This window comes from Lissotriton helveticus, chromosome 1_1 (assembly GCF_964261635.1).
Source record: "Lissotriton helveticus chromosome 1_1, aLisHel1.1, whole genome shotgun sequence".
Classification (NCBI taxonomy): domain Eukaryota; kingdom Metazoa; phylum Chordata; class Amphibia; order Caudata; family Salamandridae; genus Lissotriton; species Lissotriton helveticus.
The window spans coordinates 642,580,196-642,606,207 of NC_136057.1; the positions used below are offsets into that span (position 1 = coordinate 642,580,196).

The 26,012-nt window shown below is 44.9% G+C and overlaps 1 protein-coding gene across 1 annotated transcript in view; it reads left to right on the forward strand.

The window, feature by feature from the left end:
* GNAI1 (G protein subunit alpha i1) overlaps nucleotides 1-26,012 on the forward strand; it is a 314,590-nt gene that overhangs the window by 140,161 nt on the left and 148,417 nt on the right. The window contains exon 4 of the mRNA XM_078674173.1: nucleotides 24,766-24,923. Coding sequence (XP_078530299.1) covers nucleotides 24,766-24,923 — 158 coding nt within the window. The remainder of the gene's footprint in view (nucleotides 1-24,765; nucleotides 24,924-26,012) is intronic.

A 26,012-nucleotide genomic window follows, 5' to 3' on the forward strand; every position in this document is an offset into this window, starting at 1 on the left:
CACGACTTACGCACCCTCCTCTGCTCTTTTGGCCCGGGACCGGTAAAAAACTTAACGCCCACTCACCTCCCCATACCTACTATTCTCCCAAATCCCCTTAGGCACCCAACTCTAAACGTCAGAAGCTCTGTCCCAAACAACCTCAGAAGAGTCCCCCTATCGCTAGAACACACGACCTCCCTTCTCACCCCCAGACTCTAATGCATCCTTCTCAACTGCAGATCGGCCCAGAGACACTCCTCCGACATTGCAGATCTCGTCACATCAATGGATCTTGACCTAGCCATATTGACGGAAACCTGGCTAACTGAAGCCTCCACGCCCATTATGGATATATTAGTTCCCCCCAATTACCACATCATCAGACTCGACAGGAACGTCAAGACGGGCGGGGGAATAGCATGCATTTTCAGGAGCAATCTATCTGTCACCAAAGTAACCTCCCCCTCCCTCACCTCCTGTGAACTCTTCTGCCTCTATCTCTAGTGAGGGTAAACCAGTATGTGCTCTACACCTCATCTATCACCCGCCGGGTGATAACCTCATCTTCTCTCAACAACTCATGGACACTATTACTTCCAACGCCGGTCGGCAGATCACTCAAATCTACCTGGGTGACTTTAATCTCCACTGGAACGATCAGAAAGACACAGTGGTAAACAGTCTTAAATCTTTCCTTAATGCGCTTGACCTCACCCAAATATGCAACAGCCCAACACACGATAAAGGTTCGATACTCGATCTTATCATCGCCAAAGAGGACTCTACCCAACTGGGGTCTATCCAACCCTGTGATTGGTCAGATCACCACATCATCACCTTCTTTATCAATGAAAAAATCAAACCCTCCCTGGCTCAACCCACCAAATGCAAGATCTGGAAAAGGGACATGAAGAATCTCAACCCTAACTCCCTACCTCCCCACACCTACAGGCTCCTCCTTCCCCCTGCTGGCGTCTCTGATGTTAAAACATTGACAGACCTCTACCTAGACTCCATGACCTCTATAATCAACTAAGCCGCCCCACTGCAACTAGAGAGTCTCCACCAAGAGTTCGAACCCCTGGTATGACGGCAGACTCAACGAAGACAGGCGAGCTATGCGATCGGCAGAGCGCACTTGGAGAACTGATCCCTCATCACTACATCGCAAAAAGCTTAAGAACAAGAGAAATGCCTACTTTAGGAAAATCAAGCGTGCGAAAACCAACTTCTTTCGCCACCAGCTTGACCAAGCGAAAAACCGACCAAGAAAATTGTTCGATCTAGTCAAAAGTCAAACAAAGCCGCAACCCCTACAAGCAATCAACCCAACAAGCGATATCCCACACAGTGAAGACTTTTCCGCCTTCTTCAAGCTAAAGACCGACAACATTAGAAATGATCTCCTCAATGATGTAAGCCAACACCCTGTGCACATCAGAATGTCTAACGCTCAGCCAAAAAATAGCGCATCGCGGGCTTCCTTTGACATCTACTCAGAAGAGGCAATACTCAAACTGCTCGCTACCCTGAAGCCCTCTAATCACCTCACAGACCCCCTGCCTGCTAACGCGGTAAAAGACTTCACCACCATGCTCCTCCCACTCTGGACTAAAATCATTAACAGCTCCCTTCAACAAGGTCTCATCCCTGACTCACTCAAGGTGGGGCAAGTCACGCCCATACTCAAGAAACCCACAGCTGACCCGTCTGACCTAAACAATTACCGTCCCATCACAAACATCCCCACCTTGGCCAAACTGCTGGAAAAATGTGTACAGCTTCAACTAACAAAACACATTGACAAGTTTGATCTCCTCAACCCCCATCAATCAGGCTTCCGAGCGCAACACAGCACGGAAACGGCCATGACTCACATAATTGATGACGCCCTCCAAATCCTTGATCGCAATGATTCATGCCTCCTCATCCTCCTCGACCTTTCCTCAGCTTTTGACACGGTCAAGCATGAGAACCTCCTTGAGCTGCTAAACACTAGAATGGGTCTATCCGGGACTGTTCTCAAATGGTTCACTTCCTTCCTTCATAACCGGACTCAAAAGTTCAAGATCAACAATGTGTTGTCCTCGCCTGTGCCAGTCGACTTAGGCGTTCCACAAGGATCCTCCCTCTCACCCACACTGTTCAACCTAATCATGGAACCACTTGCCTCCTTGCTCCAAGCATCCAATGTACACTTCCATATGTATGCCGATGACACTCAACTCTACCTAAAGGTTCAATCCCCGGATGATATCAAACACCTGAACTACACTCTCACAAAGACCCAATCGTGGTTGGCCGCCAACCACCTCAAACTAAATGCTCTGAAAAATGAGTTCCTTTTGATAGCACCCCCTGCGAAATATACCACCACCCAACTTTGGCTCAATCACTTAACAGCACTCAATGTCCGGCCCACCATCGTGGACTCCGCGAAATCCTTAGGTATCACACTTGATGCAAAGCTCAACATGCAACAGCACATTAGCAAAGCAACGAAAGGAGCTAATTTTCAAATCAACACATTGAGAAAGTTGAAACCCTTCCTCCCAGCCAAAGACTTCCAAAATGCAGTACAAGCCCTCGTCATCCCCCGCATAGACTATGGAATTGTGACCCTCAGTGGTCTCCCTTTAGCAACAACTGCACCCCTAAGAGCCTCTTTGAACGCTGCCGCGAGACTCATTACGGACTCAAGAAAACACTCTCATATAACCCCTGACTTGAAATCCCTGAAATGGCTGCCTTTTGAAGCCAGAATACAACTGAAAATTGCTGTGATGACACACGCGGCTGTACACCACAATGCACCGAACTACCTCACTCAAAAGCTAACTATATCAGGAGGTTCGAGATCCAATAGAAGTTCAAAAAATCTACTCTTGAAACCTCGCAGATTCCGGAAGGAAAAAACATACAAACGCTCCTTCTCAGGAATGGCGCCGAGGATCTGGAACGCTCTCCCTCCCGAAACTAGGCTTATCTCCTCCACGGCCTTCTTTAAGAAAGAGGTGAAAGCCATCCTCATGGCTAAATTCACCTGAACTTTAATGTCTGTTCCTCAGTGACTTTCGTGGCGCTTGGGTATTACGGGCATCATGTTTGTCTAATGTCAAATAATGTCAGATTTGCATGATCTAGATTTGTTTATTCCTCTTGTTTGCCACAATTACATGATGGTCAGTCGATCCTTTTATGCTACTCACTAAATATCTATTATTAGACTATTCATGTTAGCCTACTGTATCTCGAGGCCCCTTCCCCTTGCCCCCTGTAACTTATTGATACTTATTGTATAAGTTCTCCTGTTTTTTATCGTAGTTGCATGTAAGACTCGTCTATCTGATTGTTTACTGTCATTCTATTAGAACTTGACTGCTATCCGATCATGCTACTGAAGTTTATATTTGCACCCAATATTATGTCGCGTCACCCTCATGCTATGTCACCCCCTGTTTCTGTGAAGCGCTCTATCTGTAAAGATCTTGTTCGCGCTATATAAAACTCTGAATAAATAAATAAATGATGTATTCATATCTAGCTAGAGACATTATTTCATTTTGCAGAGGATAATCTTGTTTGTACTGCAGAAATGCTTGTTTTTGTAGTATGGAATCAAATCTGTAGTCTACATCTGTTGTAGTGAGAGTTAGCCCATTGAATCCATCGTGGATGCAAGTCCTTAGCGTTTGGAAATCTTGCTTTTGTAACTGCCTCTGAGCTTCGTACTTGGGTAGCTACAATTATTCGCTTACCCTAAGCCAGTGTGCTCTCTCACAACAGCAGTCTGTACTGTTGTGAGAATTGTCTCAGTGGGTGCAAAATGCATTTCACAGTTTGTGTACAGATGTGATTTGTATGTAGTGGGCACCGTGTGGTAAATGACAACATTGTTGCTGAGATCCTAGCGCTGAGAATGCTGGCTGGCAATGATCTGCTTCCATGCGCTATATTTTGCCAAAAGAATCAATTTGAAATATCTAGTTATCACTTGATATGCTCGCTCAGCGCTACTAACGCCAGTTAACCCATCCGATTCCAGCAAGCTATTGTGACTTCTGCCGGCCTGCCCAGCATAGTCACTGCCCATTACCCATTCAGAGGAAGAGTCCCCAGTAGTCTGGACATGTCTTATTTTAATCCTTGCTACTTTCTTCTTTTTATTTATTTATGTAAGAAGTTTTATATAGGGCTGACCTGACCCGAGGGTATTGGAGCGCTTTACATCAGATACAATGTAGATAATCACATAAAACCATAATAGGTCAGCGGCGGAGAGTTCTGATTCGAAGTCTTGCGGAGATAGACCCTGCTTCCGGGCTCAGACTGCTCATATCGGTTCCCTAGGGAGCGGTCGAGGAACAAGGTTTTGAGTTGACTCTTGAGTTTTACAAAGGAGGAGATGGTTCTAATGTGAGGGGGAATGGAGTTCCAGATTTTGGGCGCGCTCCCAGCGAAGGATTGAGCCGCAGTTTTGTGTGTTCGAGTTTTCACCGGGATGAGTAGAAGAGTTAGAGCTTCTGAGGTTCCTGGCCTGACCGGCTTTTTTGAGTTTAGCCGCCAAATATTCGGGTTTGCCTGTGTGCAAGGCTTTGTGTGTGAGACCAGCTGTTCTGAAACTAGCCCTCATTTCAACTGGGAGCCACTTAAGTTCTCTGCGTGCGGGAGAAATGTGGTTGAATTTATTGATTCCAGTGACCATTTTGGCTGCTGCGTTAAGCGTTGTTTTAAGGGGAGCAAGATGTGATTTTGCTATTCCTGAGGACTGCATTTCCGTAGTCCAGTCTTGACAACACCAATGCTTGGGTGGCCTGTATGAGATCATGGGGCGGGAAGCAAGGTTTTATTTTGTTCCGTAGCTTTAGGTTAAGCAAGGCGCTCTTAGCTGAGTTTTTGATGTGTATGGTCATGTCCAGTTTCGGGTCTAGCGTGATCCCTAGTGATTTGTCAGTCGGTCAGGGTGAGGCTGCTGTTGAGTGCATCAATAGCTTTTAGCCATTCAGCAATTTGGGGGTTCTCCTCTGTGTTCGAGAAGAGGAGTATTTCGGTTTTGTCTGGATTTATTTTAAGATGATTACTTGACAGCCACTGTTGAACATCTCTCAGGTGGTCATTGAGTTGTTGAATGTCCCTTATTGAGGCGGTTTCCAAGTAGATCTGAGTATCGTCTGCATAAAGATGAAAGCGGATATTGGCTTTTTTAAGTAGTTTGGTAAGAGGTTCCATGTAAATGTTGAAAAGTTGCGTGGAGAGCACTGAACCCCGAGGAACTCCCTTGTTGACTGGATGAAGGTAGGACGTAAAGTTTTTTATTTATTTTTTTGTTGGTTCGGTTGTGTAGGAAAGAAGAGAAACATTAAAGGACCACCTCACCAAGTCCTGCTCTTTCTTGGAGAGCCCTAATGAGAAGTTTGTGGTCTAATTTGTTGAATGCTGCCGCTAGGTCAAGGAGAATGAGGAGGCAACATTGGTCTGAGCCGAGTGATTTGTGGATGTCGTCGATGATTTTTGAGGATTGCAGTTTCCGTGCTGCAGCCTTTTTTTTAAGCCAGACTGATGGAAGTCAAGGAGGTTGATGTTGTCCAAGTGTTGCGTACCTTCAACAACTAACCCATCTTTCTAGGGTTTTGGACAGAAGAGGAAGGTTAGAGAATGGTCTATTTAAGTCTTCTATGTCAAGGCAGAGGTTTTTCAACAAAGGCGTGACTTGTCCCACTTTAAGGCAATCTGGAACGACTCCATTTTTCATGGAGCGGTTTATGATAGTGCACCAGAGCGGTGCAAGGGAGAGCCTCCGCTTTTTGGTCAGTTGGGCGGGAATAGGGTCTAGGACATGAGATGAGGGTTTGGCGGTGGAGATGAGATTGATCTGTTTCCTGAATGGGGCGGAAGATTAGCCAGGGTATGGTCGAGAGAAAGGGGGCGATGTCATCTGCCCCAGACGTGCTCTTCTTTTTTTGACCGGGTGGTGTTGGTGTCTAGTGAGAGTTCGATCTTAGTGATCTTATCATTAAAGAAGTTGGCGAAGTTGGCGCAAAGTTCTTTGGACGCCTGTATTGAGGAAGTAGCAGGCTTGAAGGTTTGTTGCCTGATGATGTTGCAGAGCTCTTTGAGTCTGTTTTTTTTCGCTGTCTAGCGCGGAGTGTAAGTGAGGATTTTTTAGGTCTCGCCTGTCGATGCGCATGCGCATCGAGCAAGCAAGACTATAGGGGCTCATCGACTCTTTATCTAACTTGCAAGGAATCGTGGCGATTCCTTGCAGTGCCCGTGACTTTGAAGCTCAATGCGCATGTGCATTGAGCTTAAAAGCGCGTGCACAGCCGCCCGCATTCCTCCGACACCTTTGAAGTGAAGCTTAGCTTCACTTCAAAGGCCCGGCTTCTTCACACCCACATGCCGCTCTGCCCCGCTCCGCCCCCTCCCCTGAGTCATCCTGCCTGCCCCTTCCCGCCGTGTCGCATTTCACCTCCCCCCTCCCCTCTCTTCCCTCCGTCTTGTCTTTTAGGCCGGCTCGCACAACTTAATTTGCTCTTCCCCTGTGCTTCTCTTCATATGGGAATGAAGCCAGGGAGGGAGATGGCTCTCACAGTGTGCATTAATGCGTGGCAGTATCACCCAGGCAGTGTGCATTAATGCGTGGCAGTTTCGCCCGGGCAGTGTGCATTAATGCGTGGCAGTTTCACCCGGCATGAAGCAGGCGCCTCCTTTCTTTTGTTTTATACGCCGCGGCGTGCTCCTTCAAGCTCCCCTGCCCTTCGCATTGAATCCCCTCTCTTCCCCCACGCTTGGCACACATGCAATCTTTCCCTTAAGGTTGCAACGCTTCTTTAATACACACTTCCCTCTGCAGCATTTGCTGCTCTGCCCAACTTCCTCCCTCCGCTCGCGGGCGCCTCACCGCTCCACCACGCAATAAAAGTACCGGTAAGCCTGGAACATACAGACACCCGCCGGGCAATAGAAGTTGCACAGTTTGTGCCCGACGTACATGCTCGCCTGTGAAGTGAACAAGTTCCTAGCCCCATCCAGCTCTGGCGCGCCCAACTTCCCTCTCTTCTTTTATATCTTGCGTGCAAACAGCACAACAATCAGCCGCACCAGTGAATTATTCACGTCTTTAATTTGCTCACTTAATGACACCGGCGTTCTGTAATCAGAGTGCAGAGCCTGCTACCAAGCATTATGGATGACGGCCGGATTTAAATGCTGGACAATATAAAGCTCTCAGTGGTTCTGTAGTTAGTTTTTCACAAGGCAGTACGATAAACTGCTGTAACGCATATTTCAAACACACTGTATGATGTAGACTAATCATGTTATCCCGTAGACAGCCCTGTTTCAATGGTTTATTTGCTTTTAAAAAAGACTGGTTAAAACTGTGTTACATGAAATAAATGCACAACTGCACAGTTAACCAGAGGTAAGTTGTTTATTCAAATAATTTTGATCAGCCTGTGTATGTAAAATTAAACAAGATCTAAAGCGCAGTTTCAGGGCAATGTGAACAAGGGCACCATGCTGAGTGAATACCTATAATGTTCTCAGCCACGCAATACCTACAGTGTGCACGGTCGCCGAATACTTTTATTTTATTAACATGATGCCCGCCTTATTCACAGCCCTGCAATACCTATAATATGCATGGCTGCTGAAAACTTTTATTTATTAACATGGCGCCCGCTTTATTAAGAGCCTTGCAATACCTATAATATTCACAGCCACGCAATACCTAGAATGTGCACGGCCGCAAATACTTTTATTTATTAACATAAAGCCCACTTCACTCGCAGCCGCACTTAAAAACTGGCACGCACTATAACAATTTGCATTAACTTGATAAATGTGCTTGTCAGGGTGGAATCTAAACGCAGAACTTTGCTTATGTCAGCTGCTTTTGAACCACATGAACAGTGTAACGCGGGGACGCCAGTGGGTGCACAAAACTGCGATTTCTTCGTCGCGGAGCTGTTAGTCAGCTGGTTGGTGCTTGCGTAAAACGAATTTAGAAACGGTCGTTTTCAAGCGTCGTAACGGCAGTATGTGTGCGACTATCTTTAATTAAGTATTTGTGTAATTCCAGCAAGCATGGAGCGGTAAAATCACGGCACAGTTTCTTTCTGTGAGAAAATATGTTAATCTGTTTTTCTTCGCACTGGAAGCGCCTTGCCCTCGGATGACAGGCTGTGCCACTGGTGACTCACGTTTTGCTTTAGGCAACCCGTCTATTTTTTAAAATTCAGCAATCGTTTGCAAAAACATCTATGTATTTTTCCGCAGTGGGACCCCTCACCCCTAAAAAACAAAACAAAAAAAACACACTTTGCAGCTTTCCCCGTACTTCTTCTAATATACAAAGCACACCGCTGAATTGCATTGCTTGCCAAATGTGTTTTTCCTCATACATATCTCGCTGTCATTAATTGATTCTTTTCACCCGGAAACTGGTGCTCAAATGCCTTTAAAATCTCGGGTACGTGCTCTGTTTGACTGATGTGGCGTGCCTGTGGTGATTACCGTGAGCTGGGGATGTCATTTGTGTTGGAGAAGCACTGTTTGAGCATTAATGCACATGGAACGAGCTGTCATACATGTGATCAAGGCTACATTGTAGTTTACGCAATCCTGAGTCCAGAGTTTTACAATGTTTTCCAGCGCCATAAAAATTGTGTGATCCTGGGCAAATCGTGTTTCTGTCTTTATTCTACGAACTTCCAATAGTGCGCAGGTATTGGATAGGAAGTATCCGGCGCTAAAAAAACGCAAGGAGTCCATTCCATAGTGCATTTTTAGATGGATAATTGATTTTATTGATGCATATTTTTTCCCAGCGATTTTGACTTACGATTAATCTGTTAAATATAGCTATATAATTTCTTTTTTTTAAAACTCGATAATTGAAGTGAAAAGCGCAAAACTGAATATACGAAGCATGCGCGCGGATTTTGAGTCCTTTTTCTTTCTCAATTACCTACATCTTGTGTTTTTCCTCTCTCCTCTGGACCGACATGATGGCAGCAGCAACGGGAACCCGAGGTTACCTCACCTTTCGGCCATGAGCCAGCACCTGTACAGCCCGGCCCCTCCTCTCTCTCATTCTGGCTCGTCTGACTTTCAGCCTCCGTACTTCCCGCCCCCCTACCAGCCCCTGTCGTATTCCCAGTCGGCAGACCCCTACTCACACCTCGACCCCTTCTCCATCAACTCCCTCCACCAGTCTCACCAGCCCTCCCCCAGCCAGCAGCAGGGCTGGCCCAACAGGAACAACCCCTCACCCTCACTCACCCTCAACCCCTCACCCTCAACCCCTCACCCTCAACCCCTCACCCACCCTCACTCACCCTCACTCACCCTCAACCCCTCAACCCCTCACCCTCACCCTCACCCTCACTCACCCTCAACCTCATGCTAAAGATTTACAAAAAAAACCATTAACAATTCTAAAAGCACTAACTCTAATGCTGCGAGACCTATTGCATTTCTAATGCTTGTTGTTCTTGATGTGGTTGTTATACTTCCTGTGAACTGTTTTGAGTTGTTCGCGGAGGGTAGTAGTAGGATTATTCCTCCAGCATCTTTCTGTGGCTCTTGGTTCTCTCCTTTCAGAGTTTGTCAGTGTTGAACCATGATCTGGACAGAATGGCTCAGCTTTTTTTTTTAGCTTCAGTGGGGCTAGTTGGTCAAGCATGGCCACCAAATTTGAGTTATTGTGGTGAGGTGGTCATTGGTGCTGGGAAGGAGCAAGGTATATCTCTTCTTCTAGGGTGTCCATGGGAATCTGGGTGAGGTTTCTAGCTCATTTGGGGAGGAGGGGGGGGGATCATGCACAGGTGGCTGAGAGTCATGCACAGGTGGCTGGGAAAGCATTTTTTGGTTAATGTGGAATAAGATCATGTGATGGTCTGACCAGTCCATGGGGAGTATGTGATCGATCGTAATTTTGTCTTGTTAAGCAATAATGACATCCAAGGTTGCACCTTTATTGTGCATTTCCTCTGAGCAGTGTTGGGATAAGTTGTTGTCATGGAGAAGATTGGATAGCATTTGAATTACCAGATTGTTTGTTTCATTCCAATGGAGGTTTAGGTCGCCAAGAATTCGGTTGTTCGCGCCCCCGAGTGCACAGTGAGCAATCAGGTCGGCCAAATGTTCCCTGAATGCGGGGGTATTGCCTGGTGGGTGATAGAGAAGGTGGCAGAGTAATGATCCATTATCCTTCGTATTGATATTGGCGGTAAGACATTTAAAGGTGCTCTACTTTTTTTCATGATGGCGATGTTGTCCTTATGAATGATCGCTACACCTCCCTCCTGGTTGATCTTTTCTGTCTTTGTTAATAATGATAAAACCCGGGGGCACAAGCATATCTAAGCAAGGCGAGGTCATTGAGCCAAGTCTCCGTGATGAACGCAATGTCTATGTCCTGCGAGAGGAAGGATTCTGCTAGTTCAGTTGCATGCATAGAGGCAGATCTACAGTTAATGAGCATGCAGTTGGTGAAGAGCTCTTTTTTACTAGGATTCTTTCCAGGGGGGCCCTAGGTAAGGTGGTGAGGAGGGGCGGGGGTCAAGGGGGTTACGTGAGGGGGCGGTCTCTTCTGAAACCGGTGGTCTCTTGGATTTAGGAGAGTCGTATGTTGAGGCTAGATCGGGCCCTTCGCAGGACAATGTGGTAGATGGGGAGTCGTATGATGAGGCTAGATCGGCCACTTCTTCGAAGGACATTACGGCTTTGGTTCTTGTGGGTCTTGAAGTCCGGATCAAAGTGTCAGTTTTTATGAGTCTCTGTAGCCTGGGCAAGGGAGCTTTGGTTCTTACTGATTTCTGTGATGGGATCTCAGCGTCTGAGCTGGAGGGTCTCTGAATTCGTATCGCGGGGGTCACTACGGACCCGGAAGGGCGCTTAGGGTGGTTGGAGCTGGACGGAGTGGATGCCCAGGGAGGGGATTGCTGGGGCTTTCGGGTCTTGTCGAGGTTGGTGAGGATTTCGTTCAGGCCCCAGAATATCATTTCTAGCTGGCTTTCTAGTGAAGTGAGATGCAGCGCCATGTTATCATGGTCGGGGATGAGGGAATATTTGGTCGGGTCGCCCTGTGAGATGGAGGTAGTGACTAAGTAATGTTGCCTATTCCTGCTTGTGTAACCCATGTTGCTTTTGTTTGGGACCCTCGGTAGGGTGTGTATTAGGTCATGTCATGGTTTCGTCCACCTGAGGTCTGCGGGAATGCTAGTGTGGATAGTGGTCAGTGTCTGCAGGGCAGGATCATGCTGTTGATGAGGGTGGAGCATAGGGGGAAGTTGAGTTTGGCGTTCCTCTGGGAGTTGGAGATCACAATTCATGGGGGCGAAGGAGCTGGAGGTGGTGGCGTTGGGCAAGATGGTGTTAAGTTGCTTACCCTGGGGCATGTTGTCTGGGGGTGAGAAATGGATTGGGGGAAGGACGAAGCGAGTGAAGGTAAGCGGTTCTGATTGTGGGAAGATGGAGTGTAATGCCTCTAGGTTGTCATTGTTTGCCTGTATCAGGACACTGCCGTTGGTGTAGATGGTAACAGACTTGTTCCCACCCAGATTGTTAGTTTACAACTATGCGGAGTAGTCGTTGTTTTAGAGATGTAAAGTTGCGTTCGGAAAGTGGCATTCCAGTTATGGGATCTTTCAGTGTGGAAGATGAAATCCAACTTGATCTGCCCTTTGGAGGAGCAGTGGTGTATGTCCGCGAATAGTGTTTCTGGGTGCTGTCTAATCAGTCTGTTTGAACTTTCTTCTCGCTTTAAGAGAGAGGTTGGGGGGAAGCTAATCGCGGAGGAGTTCGCGCCGTGAGGTTTCAGGAAGGTCGATGTGATTTGGTTGGAGGGAATTGGCGTGCCCAGTTACATTGCTGGGTTTCTAAGACAGGGGGACCGTGAACCTGATAGGGTGTCTTGGACGTTTGGTGTGTTTGTACGGTTCAGCTAGAGGAGAGTTAAAATGGTCTCCTTGGACTGGGTCATGGAGATAGGGTTTAACAGCTCTACGTCCCCTTAAGACGGTATTGCTTTCATGGAGCCGCCATTTTGGGGTCAGGGATCCAAGTCTGTTATCGACTGGTTTGTGCCTCCTTAGTGGGTGTTGCTGCATGGACGCTCGTTGTGTGACTTTATTTTCAAGTTGAAGGTGTACATCAGCGGGGAGGCGTCAGCCGTGCTTAGTCCCGGACAGGGCCAGGTTTGGTCGCAGAGGGGCCGAGAATAGGGGATATATTAATGAGTTAATGATGCTCGGGCTGTGGATACGTTTTTCCATTACCTTATCAGTTGTGGCCATCTGGGGTGAACTGTTGACGCGTTCACAAGGTAAGTTCCCTGTCGTCTGTTCTCCATGTCATATTTGCGCACTTTCTTTGTCTGGGTGTGTTCGTTGAAACACAAAGGGCCACCATCTTCAAATTAGGCATAGCGCTGGGGTATTAGTGGATGAAGTCGGTCCTGTAGCCTAATGATTCAAATTTCCCGGCGAGTTTATAGCAGTAGAGTGTGGGAGGACCGAGAGGGGTCCGCTTCGTTTGGGAAGACACCGGGTCATCCTCACAGTATAAAAGGACCGGGAGTTCACCTCCTGTCGACCATCACCATGTCAGGCATGTCCGGCTGCTGCATGGTGGCAGGGCTCCTCTTCACTGCGAACTAAGGGCCGTCGGGATACTGCTAGTTAGTGACCCTTGAAGTGGTTGGGTGTATTTCTTTTCATAAAGTGATCCTGTCTTTAGTGGTAGTGGGATCTCATTGGGACTGAGTCTGTGCCAGAATCGGCCGTCTTGCGCCAGGTGTCCCCTGACCATCACTGAGTCAGGCAGGACCAGTTGGTGCGTGGTAGCAAGACTCCTGAGAGTTGGCAAGACTCTTCTTCGCTGAACAGCAGACAGTCGGATACCTGCTAGTAGAAGGCCCATGACGAGGTTAGGTGCATTTAAGGGGGAGTGATCCTGTCTTGGATACAGAGGGATCTCTGAGATAGTCTGAATCGGCCATCTTGGGCCAGGCGATTGTCCCCTTGCCGCCCATCACAGTCAGGCAATTCCGGCTGCAATGTGGTGGCAAGACTCCTCTTCGCTATAAGTACAAGGCCATCGGATTTCTGCTATTTGATGGCCCTTGAAGATATTGGGTGCCTTCGTTATGGGGGGGAAGAGATCCTGTCATTAGATGATGACGGATCTCCGTGGGGCCGAAACTGTGACGGGATCAGCCATCTTGGGCCGGGCAGTCCCGATTAGTGGAGCGGGGCTCTGTGACGGTCTTGAGCGCTGCTTTGGCTCTGTCCCGGATCCCCTCTGGTCTGTATGTGGCAGGAGGAAACCTTGGTTCTTTTTAAATTTGTTTTTGAGTCTTTGTTTTAAAAAAAAAATAAAAATTTTTAAGGATCTAATCTGAAGTGTGATGTTTTCCTTTGCGGCTTGAAGCTCTCTTCTGATCTGCGCTCTGACTGTCCACCTCTCTCTGCACTCGTTTCGGACGAATCCTGAAAGTCATGAGAGGAATGTGTATTAGTTTCCTGATGCCTGTCAGGCTTTCTAATAACACACTTTCTTAGATTATATTTAGCTGTGTGTTCCTTTCGAGGAGACCCTACCTGTGATTGTGTTTGTATTTTGTTTATTTTTATCCCACTTCTTGGAAGAATTTGGTGCTTTCTTAGTCCTCCTTTTCAGAATTACCCATAACCATTGATTTTACTAGGTCTGGCTCCTAAATTATCTCTACCCAGCGTAGCATAGTACAAATATCACCCAAAAAATGGCAACATTACTGTGATAGGATGAAGCCGTAAACCAGGCCCAAAATTAGATTTGAGTCCTAGTTTGATTCTGCAAGCAGATTGATCCTGGTGAAGTCTGGAAACTGAAAAAGAGACTTTGTCACCACTCTGAAGAAAAATGTTGACATTTCATCTAAGACCCAAATAAAGAGTGCTTATCTAAGGCAGACTACAAGGGAAGGCACCTAAATACTAACAATCAACCATAAACTTTATTTCAGTCATTACGACCATCAAAGTGTAAATTCATACAGTACTAGGAAACAAAGGATACACATGCATACCAACATTTATCAACCATTTAAAAAGTTTCAAATTAATTGATTAGTTTGAAAAGCTACTTTTAAAAACATTCCTTTAAAAGTGCCTTAAATTAAGACAACAAGAAACATTGCCGCAATGAAAGTAGGCAGCATGGCCCGCCCAGCTATCTATATATTAGTACAGGCGCTAAAACCAGGACTAAAATAAAGATTATCCATTTTAAAAAAGGGCGCTAATTCTTCACTTAAAGGTAGAGCAATTACATTTTTTATCACATACCTTCTAATATCCCACATTCTGCCTAGGAACTTGACAACTGCGCCAGCGACTAAGAGACTAGAGTCCGATTTTAAAATATGCAGCGCTACACAATGACAACGGGTGCCAAGCCGCCTACAAACAAACGAGCAATCCATTTGGCTCTCGGCGATCGAGCCAAGGGACAACAGAAAAAGATATTACCTATTGAATCCGCAACAAGGGGGCAGCCTGGGCAAGAAAGCAATAAGGTGGAGGACTGTCGCCAGGAGGCTATAAACGGGTTTACTGGGAGGCAGCCAAATCTAAAATGCATATAAAGCTTCCTATCCAGTTGGACCATAATAGTCTCCACATATTGTTCATAAACGCCTGCCAGTTTAAATTCCATAAAATCCCTTGTAAGACGGCCTCTTGATGAGTTAGAAATAGAAGACTGGGCCAACCAATTCCAATATTGCTTCTTGACCAGGCCTTTGCTAGGCAGTAAAGCTGGGTCTTCTATGTCCCACGATCCCTCCAGCCCTATAGTAGTCAGCACGGACTTCACTTTGGAAAGCCACCCAATTTTCCTAAAACAGTCAAGGACACTTACTTCTACAAGGGCGGCAGCACAAGGGAGAAGCTTTGGTGTTGTTTTTAGGCGCAACCAAAAAAATAAGGGGTGTAACTTGGCCTTGTCAGCAAGAGGTTATACCCATGTCCAGCCTTAATGGATGGAGAGTGATACTCTGAGGATGTGAGCATTAAGCTCTCAAAAATGTGTTCTCCGTGATGAGAAGGTCATCAAATTTTTCTAAACCCCAGAGTTCCGAGCCATACAATGCTGAGCCCACTGCCTTATGTTCATATGTGTATAGGACTGCTACAGGTAGGCGTTGTGAGATCTTTTGCTCTTTAATCAGGACCCCAGTAATCTGTCTGAACTGGAGAGTCTGCTTCCTTACATGTGGCTTCCAGGACAAATCCGAGTGATCCCCAGATAATCAAAAATAATAGGTATCTCTAGAAGAATCCCACCCATAGTTAACTTGTCTTTAAAAGATTTGTGGGGATTCAACATCAGGAGTTTGATCTTGAAGTGTTAACCCCTAGGCCTCTCATTGCATAGAAAGCCTCAAAGCGGTCTATAAGCAGCTGCTATCCTCCGGGGGGGTTTTAGAAACTAGCAGCGGGTCATCTGCAAAGAACAAGATAGTAACCTTGACTCTCCCCGGATTTGGGGCATCAGCATTTATGAAAAGCGAGAAAAGGGCTGTGGGATCTCCTTGCTGAATTTAATCTGATCTGTCAATTGGTCTTGGCTACCCCAGCGAAGCCTTGCATAGTTGGCCTCATGAAGGTGAATAATTAATGTTACCCTCATTGGGGAGGCCCGTCTCCTTTAAGACGTGCCAGAGCTAATTTCTAGGGTTGAGGTCAAAAGCAGACCTTAAGTCAATGAAAGCCACATATAGGCTTCCTTTTCCAATGACCACCTTCTAGGCCAATAACAGGAAGCGGAAGACCTGATCAATGGTGCTGGTTTTCCTGTCTAAATCCTGCTTGGAAAGGGGACAAGACAGGAAAGTCACTTATCCAGGTCTGAATCTTCATAAGTAGTGTGCTAACAAACCCATTTTGATCACCATCAATAAGACTGATAAGACTATAATTGGAGAGTGACTAACAGTCTCACTTTTTATAGACCAGGATCACCTCAGCTCCCTTCCAGGAGGGTGGTATTTGGGCGCCTGTAGGAATTCTGTTCGCTAATGACAGAGTATTTGTTGTCCGGTTCTCAACATCACTGAGAAAAAAAACATCACCCGGAATGCCATCTGGTCCTGGGGCTTTATCCCTAACAATGAAATTAATACTGGACCTGATTTCTAGTTCGGAAAAGAACTCCCTGGCCTGAGGGTGAGCATGGCCCAAAATGGAGACACCTGTATGTCTCACAGGGCCCAGAATACAATGAAGAAAAATGGTTATACCAGGTTGCAATACCAATATTATTGGTAGGTGGCTGGGACCTATCTGCATCTCCCCTAGTGACTAAGAGCTAGAAACGCTGCTAGTCCTTCTTAGAACAGGCCTTTGATCACCTCACATTCCCTTTTCGCTCAAGCCAGGGCTAGCTTATAAAACCTCTTAGTTTGTCAGTTCAACCACATTATTTGGTCTTATGGAGACGGCCAATTTTGATCTAAGTCTCATACACTCCTGGTTGAAACAGGCAAACTGTGGCCTGGCCTTCTTTCATTGTATCAGACACATGCCAGAAGCAATGTCCAGGTGCCACTGAATAGCTTAGAACTTTGGGGAAAATGCCTCTTGAAGCTTGTGTCACTTTAGCCACTCAGAAGGCTAGTCAACTAGCCCTTGGAGTCCACTCTGTTGCCCTAGGTACAAGGGGGAGCAAGCCCAGTCCTCTCGGGTCACACACAGATGGTCTACTCCTGTTCTTCCTCTGGTCCAGAAAATGTTTTCAGGATGGTACTCTAAGGCGTCACATGTGTGCCTTTGTGCCTGGCACAAGCTAATGCTGGTGGGATTGAGTGGGTGGTCACTCATAGGCACTCCATCACCAAAGTGGTTAACCTTTCCTGAGGCAACCCTACCCACTTTTTGAGTAGTGCGTGATTGCCTTCAAGCAGGTCCAAAATACCTTGACCCAGCGAATGTTCAAGATGGTGAAGGTCTTTGGCCACAGTAAACGTGCTATGAAGGCCGGGGGGGGGGGAGGAGGTGTATGGGAGTGTCATAGGAAAATCACTGACGTCTTCCCACATATAACACTAAAATCCAGTTTCAAGCAGGCCCTGGATCCACAACATACTTTGAGACCGATTCAGTGAAACAAAGCAGGGTCCTTCAGTGCCCAAACAGGAGATATATCATTATTGTTGTCCTGTTTAATCCCTTTCAGAGCGCAAACAAATTACATGTGCTTCAGGCAGGTTTGTACATCCTTTTGCCAGCAGGTTGTACACAGCCCACAGTTCAAACTGACCAGTTGTGTAGCTCCTGTTAAGAATTCCATGCCTAGAAGAGGCAGGGATTGGCTAGCAAGTTCATATAAATTAGTGGTTTCAATTTTTCTAGGTTGTCCTTTTTTCCAGAGTTCGTGTTGAGCAGTACTCTTGTTTGCTACATGGGACAGTTAGGCATCCCAACATGGAAATAGCTGTTTGGGCATTTTCACTGTATGTACATTGTGATATTAATTTTTTATGTCTGTCTAGTGTCTAAATTACCATCCATCCGACCTTTTGCGCTACAAAGCCTGCATAGCGGCGACTTACTAATTATTAAAAGGGAGGACGTTACCTGCTGTGAACAATGGTTATTTTGATAGGTCGCACTGCAGGTTTTTCACTACAGCACCCAGGTTGCTTACAGGAGGCCCGAAGCCATGTTTGTGTTGACTGTATAGTGCATGGCACAGTAGGTGTTGCAGTTCCCATGTAGCGTTTAACTTTCAGCCCCTTGGTGTATTTTCCACACTACATGCTAGGCAGGTACTTGCATGCAAGTTAAATGCGCCAATCAGGAATAAGCCAATTCGCTTGTGTTTAAATGGGAGCTTTACTTCTGGTTAGCAGAGGCATCGTTATCAAGCTAGCAAAATGTGTCCAAAAAAAGGCAAAAGCAATCTGGGATGACCCTGCAGAAAAGGCAGATTTCCTACTATGCCTACATAGAGGATACAAAGCTATTTGTAAAATCAGAATCCCTGGCAGAGTGGAAGTGCTGTATTCATTGAATTATCTGCCCTTTGGGGAGGAGGTTTCATGCAGTTTTCAGCTTCACGGAAATTCCTCCGAACATCAACTTACAATATTGGTTTAACAGACAATGAGGCTGTTTCCCTGCATTTTTATTTGCTTTTCTTGTCTTCCTTTGTGCATTTCACAAATGAATTTGACGCCGCTTAACTAAAAAAAATTAGATTTGGGTGGTGTAATGGAGGAATTTGTTTCACGTATGAAGATGGAGATCTTGTACTTTATTTTTGTTATTACTATTTGCAGTAGCAGTAACTTAATGTGTATATCTACTGCAAGATTCAAAGCGTAATATATCCTTTAATAATAGTTTTGAGAACTGACCGTGAATCAGAAGCATTGTTTTAATTTATATTCCTGGCTTAGATTGTTTTTAAAATTAATTATTTAAGGTTCTCTAAATTTGTATTGTGTAACGTCAAAGCAGCGGGGCTATGGCGGTGACCTCTCCACGTCTCTTGCCAAATCCAAAAACTAAGACACGAGCAGTTAACACTGGGTGGCTCATTTTTACAAGCAGCATGGATAAGTAATTAGGCAGATGAGGTATAAGGGATGAAATCGAGCATTTCTGCTCCTTAGAATATGCTTTTGCATGATAGGTTTTTAATATACTACATTGGGGTAGCAATTTGAAGTGGTTTGATGGCATGGAGAGCAGTCGACGGTTATATTTCATAGTATGTAAATGAACAGCACCGGAATTTAGATCTGCTTTAGGTTCTTGAGGAGGGTGCGCTCAGTCAGTTATGACCTTGACAATATCAAGTGGACAAATGAACTACCGTACACGTCTAAGTTGAAATGGAAATATCAAAGCGCCCTCTTTCTAAAGCAGTGGTCAGTTCCACTATCCTCAGAATGTAATTTCTTTTCTGACATTTACTGTTTCTTAAATCTGATATTGTGTTTGGTATTTCCCAGAGACCAGCAGTGAGTTTGAAGTGGGAATAGGTCTTGGACCAGGAACAAAAGCTCTGGTATAGCTTCTCTTTGTATTCATCTGGAAGTAGCTGTTTTGGACAATACGCCGAACACTCATAACCTCTGACTCCATTGGAGAATATCTTGGAACTGATCTCCAATTATATCAGTTGTGTTTTTCTTCCTCCAGTCCCTTGAAGCAAGTTTCCTGATTATGTACAGTTTTAAATTTTTGAAAACCACTAATTTGTTGCTGCAACATGTTATCGTTATAAATTTTGTCTATTTGCTCAATACATTTTTTTTATCCCTGTTATAGTTCTTCGATTGATAAATATGCATACTTATGCATTGGTCATTAGCACACAATTTGTGAAATTATTTGGTTTTCTATAGTATGTTTTTTCATTTTCTATGATGCGCAAGAGAGCAATAACTGCTCATGGTTCATTGTATACAATATACAGTGCTGGATATTTAGATCCATAGTTTGGTTTGTTGAGAATGATAAATCTAATCAATCATGAACTTATCTTGTCCAAAGGGATCAATAAGGCTGCAGTTTACATCTGTGGTGGAGTATAAACGCGTGCATGTGTGTGCGTGCGTGTTGCTCCAAACTCCTCCAAGATATTCTCCCAAGGAAGTCTGCACTCACGGGGGCAGGTTCCAAAGATTTATTACGAACCACAGGCACAGCCTTGTTTCTGCAACAGCCTTTGTCGATGTTGGCCTGGAAACACCAACCACCACCATATTAAAACGTCCATCAACACGTTTCCAACAGGCAACACTAACAAAGGACTAATCCTCCTAGGACCGGGTGAGAGATACCACCACTAATGGCAGCGCCAACTTGGTCCTATTGCAGAGCCCACGATACACAATTCATATCAAGTAAAAAGTGTACCAAAAGAACGCAATCGGGGGTGAATAGCATTTAAAACAAGCTTTCGCAATTTCATGATGTAAAAATGTGTGACCGGTTTATTCCCACATCTTACGGAAAACATTAAATAATATTTTGCCATCCGTAATGTCTGTAGATACAGACACCACCCCATGAACAGTAATCCCGCCCTGGATGGGCGATTGTGCGCTCGTGCACCCTCAGATACATCGATAGCAACCCATATGGGTCATATTGTGGCCCCCTTATCTTTAATCCTGCCCTGGATGGGCTGCCAAAATTGTTATCACCCATAAAGCCTCATGGGGATAAAGATCCATGTTGGCACATAGGAATAAAATTAATCAGTTAAACATGCAGGTGGTGGACAAAGCAGTCAAAATATTGATATACAAATTCATTATTAAACATTCAAAAGATTCTTTAGAACATTTCAGAATATTTCCAAAAATTCAGTGTAAATGTATTTCAGCAAACCTTAAAGGAACCGAATATCAATAGTAAATATAAGAAATTCAAGTTCTAAAAACCAGAAGTTCGAATCAGTCAAAAAATTAGAATAAAAAATCAATCCATGTAAAAATGAAAAAATATCCTGTTAGCACATAGAAACGTATACTTAAATTCTCTATTATACCTCGAAATCCTCATTGGCGGACATGATTGTACCCCTTTATGTACTATTACTGATACAATTCTATACAGAAAATGTGTAAGAATTCTGTGTAAATGGACAGAAGTATGAATCTGAATACACTCAATCTCCCTAATTGCCTGCCAGTTCTTCGCTACTATTCAGTCCGAGGGGGGTTTTAGTTTGGAGGTCAATGATATACCGCGATTCTAACCGTCTTAAGCCCCAAAATCCTATCCCCTCCCTGTGGGTTCACTGGTATATGGTCAATACTGTAATAACTAGGGAGATCCCGGTTGCGTTGATGTTCTTCATTAAAATGTTGCGCAACTGGATAAGTTTCATCTCCGTTTGTTATAGCCCTCATGTCTTCTAAAATCCGAACTTTGGCCGTATGGATCGTACTGCCTATGTCAAAGGTCGCACTGACAATTCAGGCAATACACTGGATACGGTGTTGTAAATGTTAAGAATTTCCAGATTCTTTTGGAGCCTTTAACTGCCGGGATATCATAAGACAAAACCTTATTGCTACCCTTACATGCTTTGCACTTCAACACGGGAAAAACCCATGTAGTGGACTTGTAAATGTATTGCGACTTATATAGCGCACGTATCACCCGAAGGCATCAAGGCGCTTGCCTTGGGAACCCGTCCTGGCTTTTCCCTGTGAGATAACCCCTACTGGGTATCCCCAGGGTGAAAGCCAAGCATCCCGCAACGGGTGGGCCGCCGTAGTGGAGATTAAGCAACTATTGCCCAGAGTTGCAGCGTGGGACCCCATGATTAGAATAGGCACCGAGGCGAGAATTATCGAGTCCGTGGACATTTTGGGCTCAGGACCCTGCCGCGTCGGGAATTGAACCCTGGTCCCGGGTCAGACCTCTGCATCAGGGTCTGCCGCTCTAATCAGTGAGCCACACTCCTCCTTAACACAGATCTAGGTGTCCCCACTGTTCGATGACTATGTACCTGGTTATTTTTCAATGATTTCGCCTTCCTGAAGGTTACTAAGGGATTAGGTGGCAGATCATTCCCTATTAGTGTCTGCCAAAAGACTATGCCAGTTTTTGCGTAGTATTGTTTTAAAATCACATGCATTTTCTGAATAGGTGGTTATCAGTCTAAACTTGCCCTCAATCGCTTTTGTAGTTCCCCTATTGGTTTCCTGCAACAGCTCTTCCCTCTTCAGGGTGTTTCACTCACTGTAGTGCTGTATTCAGGACCTCTTGACCATAACCCCTCACACTGAAACGTTGTATACTCCCATCCGCAGACAATTGAAAATCTCATTCACTGGAACTGTTCCAGTTTGGTCCTTAACAGTTCCCCATAGGGGATACTGTTGATCAGGTTCCTAGGGTGGCTGCTGGAGGCGTGGAGGGTAGAATTCCCTGCTGTGTTCTTCCTATACAACCTAGTGCATAGCTTCCCTTCCTCAACATAGACCGTAATATCCAGATAATTCAGAGATAGGACTCCCCAGTGAATTCCAGATTGATCTCATTAGAGTTTAATCTCTCTATATAGGTCTGTACTGTCTGAGGTGTCCCCCTCCACACAAACAAGTCATCGATATAACCATGCCAAGTGACAATCCTGTCTGTCCATGTGCTGTTGGACTCGGCCCAGGCCACCTGCTCCTCCAACCAGCCAACAAGTAAAGTTGCGTAGCCGTTCCAGAGACTTGTCTATATAGTTGCCTTTGAAAGAGAAAAATGTTGTGAAGACAAAATTCAATAAAGTTTAACAATCTCACATTGTGTCCCAGAAGTTTGAGAGGCCGGTTATCCAAGAAATATTTTACCGCCCTTAAACCGTTGGTGTGGGAAATACATGTATAAAGGCTGTTAATATCCGGCACTGCCAATAAATCCCATAAATCCCCTTCAACTCACTGTATCATACTGAGATGTCCCCGGTAGTCCTTGGTGTCTTTAATATGCAACTTTTATTTCTGTTCATGTTGTGCCAGAAAAAAGTCGATATAGATGGACATGCATGCAGTCAGGGTCCCATGCGATGCTACAATGGGTTTGACGGGAGGGTTCATATGGTCCTTGTGCACTTTTGGAAGTGGTAGAACGTGGGGAAATTGGGGTTATTATGTCTGAGAAATAATTATTCTTCCATTTCAAGCATGTTCTTTTTATGCCAATCTGATATTAGAAGGTGATAATATTATACTGTTGAGTCTGAAAAACAATATACCCCCCTTTATCCGAAGGCTTGCATTCGATGGTAGTGTCTTGACTAAGTCCATACAGGGCAATTAATTGTTTAGAGAAATTCGTACTCTTGGTAATATATCTCTTTTCCCGTCAGAGGCGTACTAGATCTTTCGTGACTGACTCCGTGAATGTATCTATTGCATCTGTCGGTAACTGTGGGAGAAATTGTGAAGTAGGCTTAAATGGGCTCAATCCCCAGCTTTGTTCTACTCCTGCCACAGCTATTTGCTGAGTCAAACCCATAGGTATCTCCTCAATGTTCTCCTCCTCCGTTCTCGAGTTCTCCAAGACTTCAAGTGTCTTAAAATCTTTCCCAGTGAGGACATCAGTTACCCTTTGTACATAACTTACTCTCTTGGGTTTAAAAGTGACCGGTTTCATCTTGAAATGCTTATGGAGCCTGCGCCTGTGGTTCGTAATAAATCTTTGGAACCTGCCCCCGTGAGTGCTCTCTTCCATGGGAGAATTTATTGGAGGAGTTTTGAGCATAGTTTATATGCGGGAGCACCCCCGCATGATCGGCACCCGACCGCGAGTGGAGAGAGATTGATTCCGACACATACCAGCTCCACTCCTCTCTGGAGCGGTGCGAGTTCCGGGTGTCGGAGCACGGCTTTTAAATGTTTTGAAATTCCGTGGGCTCGTTCGCACATAGAATCTGTGACGTCATGAGTGATTTAATATGGGGTTGAGCTCATGCTTTAGAGACTTGGTGCAATCTCAATGTTTGTTCTTATTTCCTCAATTAGCGTCATCCCGGGCTTATACCGCTGAGGTTTATAAAATCCCTAGCAACTAGAACTTTTAAGCATGTAAATAGTGCAAGAGCCCCCTAACTGATGCTGTCTGTTCCCATTTAGTACTCTTTCTTTGTCTACTTCCTTTGCTCCTATCCCTTCTCACCTGAATCTTTCCCCTTGCCCGCCACACCGCCTAGTCCCCTGTCCTTCTTTGCCCTTTGACTAAGCACTCCTTCTCCCCTTGTTGGGTAAAGATCCAATATTTACATTCTGGAGTCTCAGCAAATCCGCTGAGAGAGTCCACAGAGCCAAAGGACCCATTTACATTAGAGGTATGGTATGGCACACTTTTCCAAAGCACTCCCTCTCCCCTTTTTGGGCAAGCATTCAGTATGTAGGCCTTGGAGTCTCAGAGACCCCTCTGAGAGAGTCCACTGCGTATAGGGAGCCTCTCGCAACAGGGATGGGGAAATTATACCACCTCCCCAGGGATCACCGCTTACTGGACTTTGGACGCCGCTTTGACTCGTCTACCGGTTTGTGTCCCCGTCCCCATCCTCTTTCCATGGTGTCTCTCTCAACCTCCTCTCCTCTTTCCCTCCTCCATTCTGTCTTCTTCCCCTGCTCCTACCCCCCTCCCCTGAATCTCTCCCCTTGCCTGCTTTTTCCCTTACGCATACATCTTTTTGTTTTGTCTCGACCGTACATATAACTGTTTGCCAAGCTCTAATAACTGTGTAACCTTTGTAATAATGTAACCTGTAACTATGTTCTGATTCTCATGTAAAGCGCTCTGATACCTCCGGGTCTAGCCAGCGCTATATAAAACCTTTAAAATCAAATAAAAATATGTGAGACCACAAGTAGTGCATTGAGGGGAGTTATACTTCCCTCAGGTAACTTTAACTGCTGAATTCCACTGGCTTTGTACAAGTGAAATCCGCCTAACTATAACGTCTGTGTCTACCCTCTGCTCTCTGGAGCACTCTTAGTATTCAGAGTTCACTTTAATCAACTATATGCAGAGAAACCATTTGCATACCTAAAGAAAATAGCTATTATCGTAGCGAAGACCGTCCATCTCCAGACCTAATGATATTTCTCAGCGTTAATATTGTTCTCTTCACTTAAAGCCGTCTGACATTTGTGGTGCAAGTTCAGGAATCAAGCTTGGCTCCCTGTGTATGAAAGGCGCTGGTGAGATACATTTTTTTATTATATAGAACAACATTTATTTTTGCTACACTTTATCTGTACAGGATGATGCACGCCAGCTTTTTGTGCTTGCTGGAGCAGCAGAGGAAGGCTTTATGACTGCAGAACTGGCAGGAGTCATCAAGAGGTTATGGAAAGATAGTGGCGTACAAGCTTGTTTCAACAGATCCAGAGAGTATCAGCTCAATGATTCTGCAGCATAGTAAGTTTAATCTCTAGTTTTCCACGTATGTACCATAATAAAAATGACTGTTGTGAAAAATGAACTAGTAATGTTGCAGGGTACATGGGGTCCTGGTTTGTGGCTGGACACGGAGTTGATTTACGTGGTTAATTCCTATATTTTTGCTTTGTTTTTAGGCAAACACAAGTTTGATACTCTGATTTTCCTCCCAATTACTATTATTAACTTTAATCTGATGATATCCCGTCCTTTATTTGATTTGTAAAATCCACATACCGATTATTTATTTTTCAGTAGTAACTAGTATGTTTTTTTTTTTTAAAGGCTTTTGTATATTTGTTAACACCTTGACCGCGGCGCAAATTCCGCCGTGGTGCTGGCATTCTAATCACTGGGTGGGGTTCGGACAGCCCCTGGCTGTCCTCCGCACACGCCCACCGTCACGTGGGACGGCGGGGGGGGGGGGCATTAAAGGGGTTCAATAAAGTAATTATAATTAGGGTTCCCGGTTTTATGGTATTTATATTTTTAACATTTCCATCTGTATTTCTATTTATTTTATGGCCATGCTGTTGGTATTTATCCATATTTATTTTGTATTTTGTGAACAGATGAGGTGATAACTTGTATAGTTCTGAAATTATTTAACGGATACATGTGTACTCATACTTTGATGCTGGTCAGGTTTAAGCACATTACACAACCAAACATCATCATAATAAACCCACATAAAAAAATAGTATAATGGCACATATACATGTTAAGATTATTAATTTAAGCACATCTCATTGCGCTGTGCAACCCCCCCATGCTGCCAATATGTACAGCTGTTGGCCATGTTGGCAGTATATATATATACAGCTATTGGCATGAAAGTTTTTAATTTCGGCATGGTTAGTCACTCAAAAGAAGCCAAATTGTATTTATTTTTAAAAGAGGAAAAATATAGATAGACAGGAAAGGCTGTTTTCTGTCTGTATTTATCTGTAAAAATCAGTTAAAACGGAAAACAGAGAGCCCTAATTATAATATGTAGTTTGAGTGGCATGGCAGTAATACGCTGAAAGTAAAGATTCTTCATTGAATGCATAGTGTAAGACCTATGTA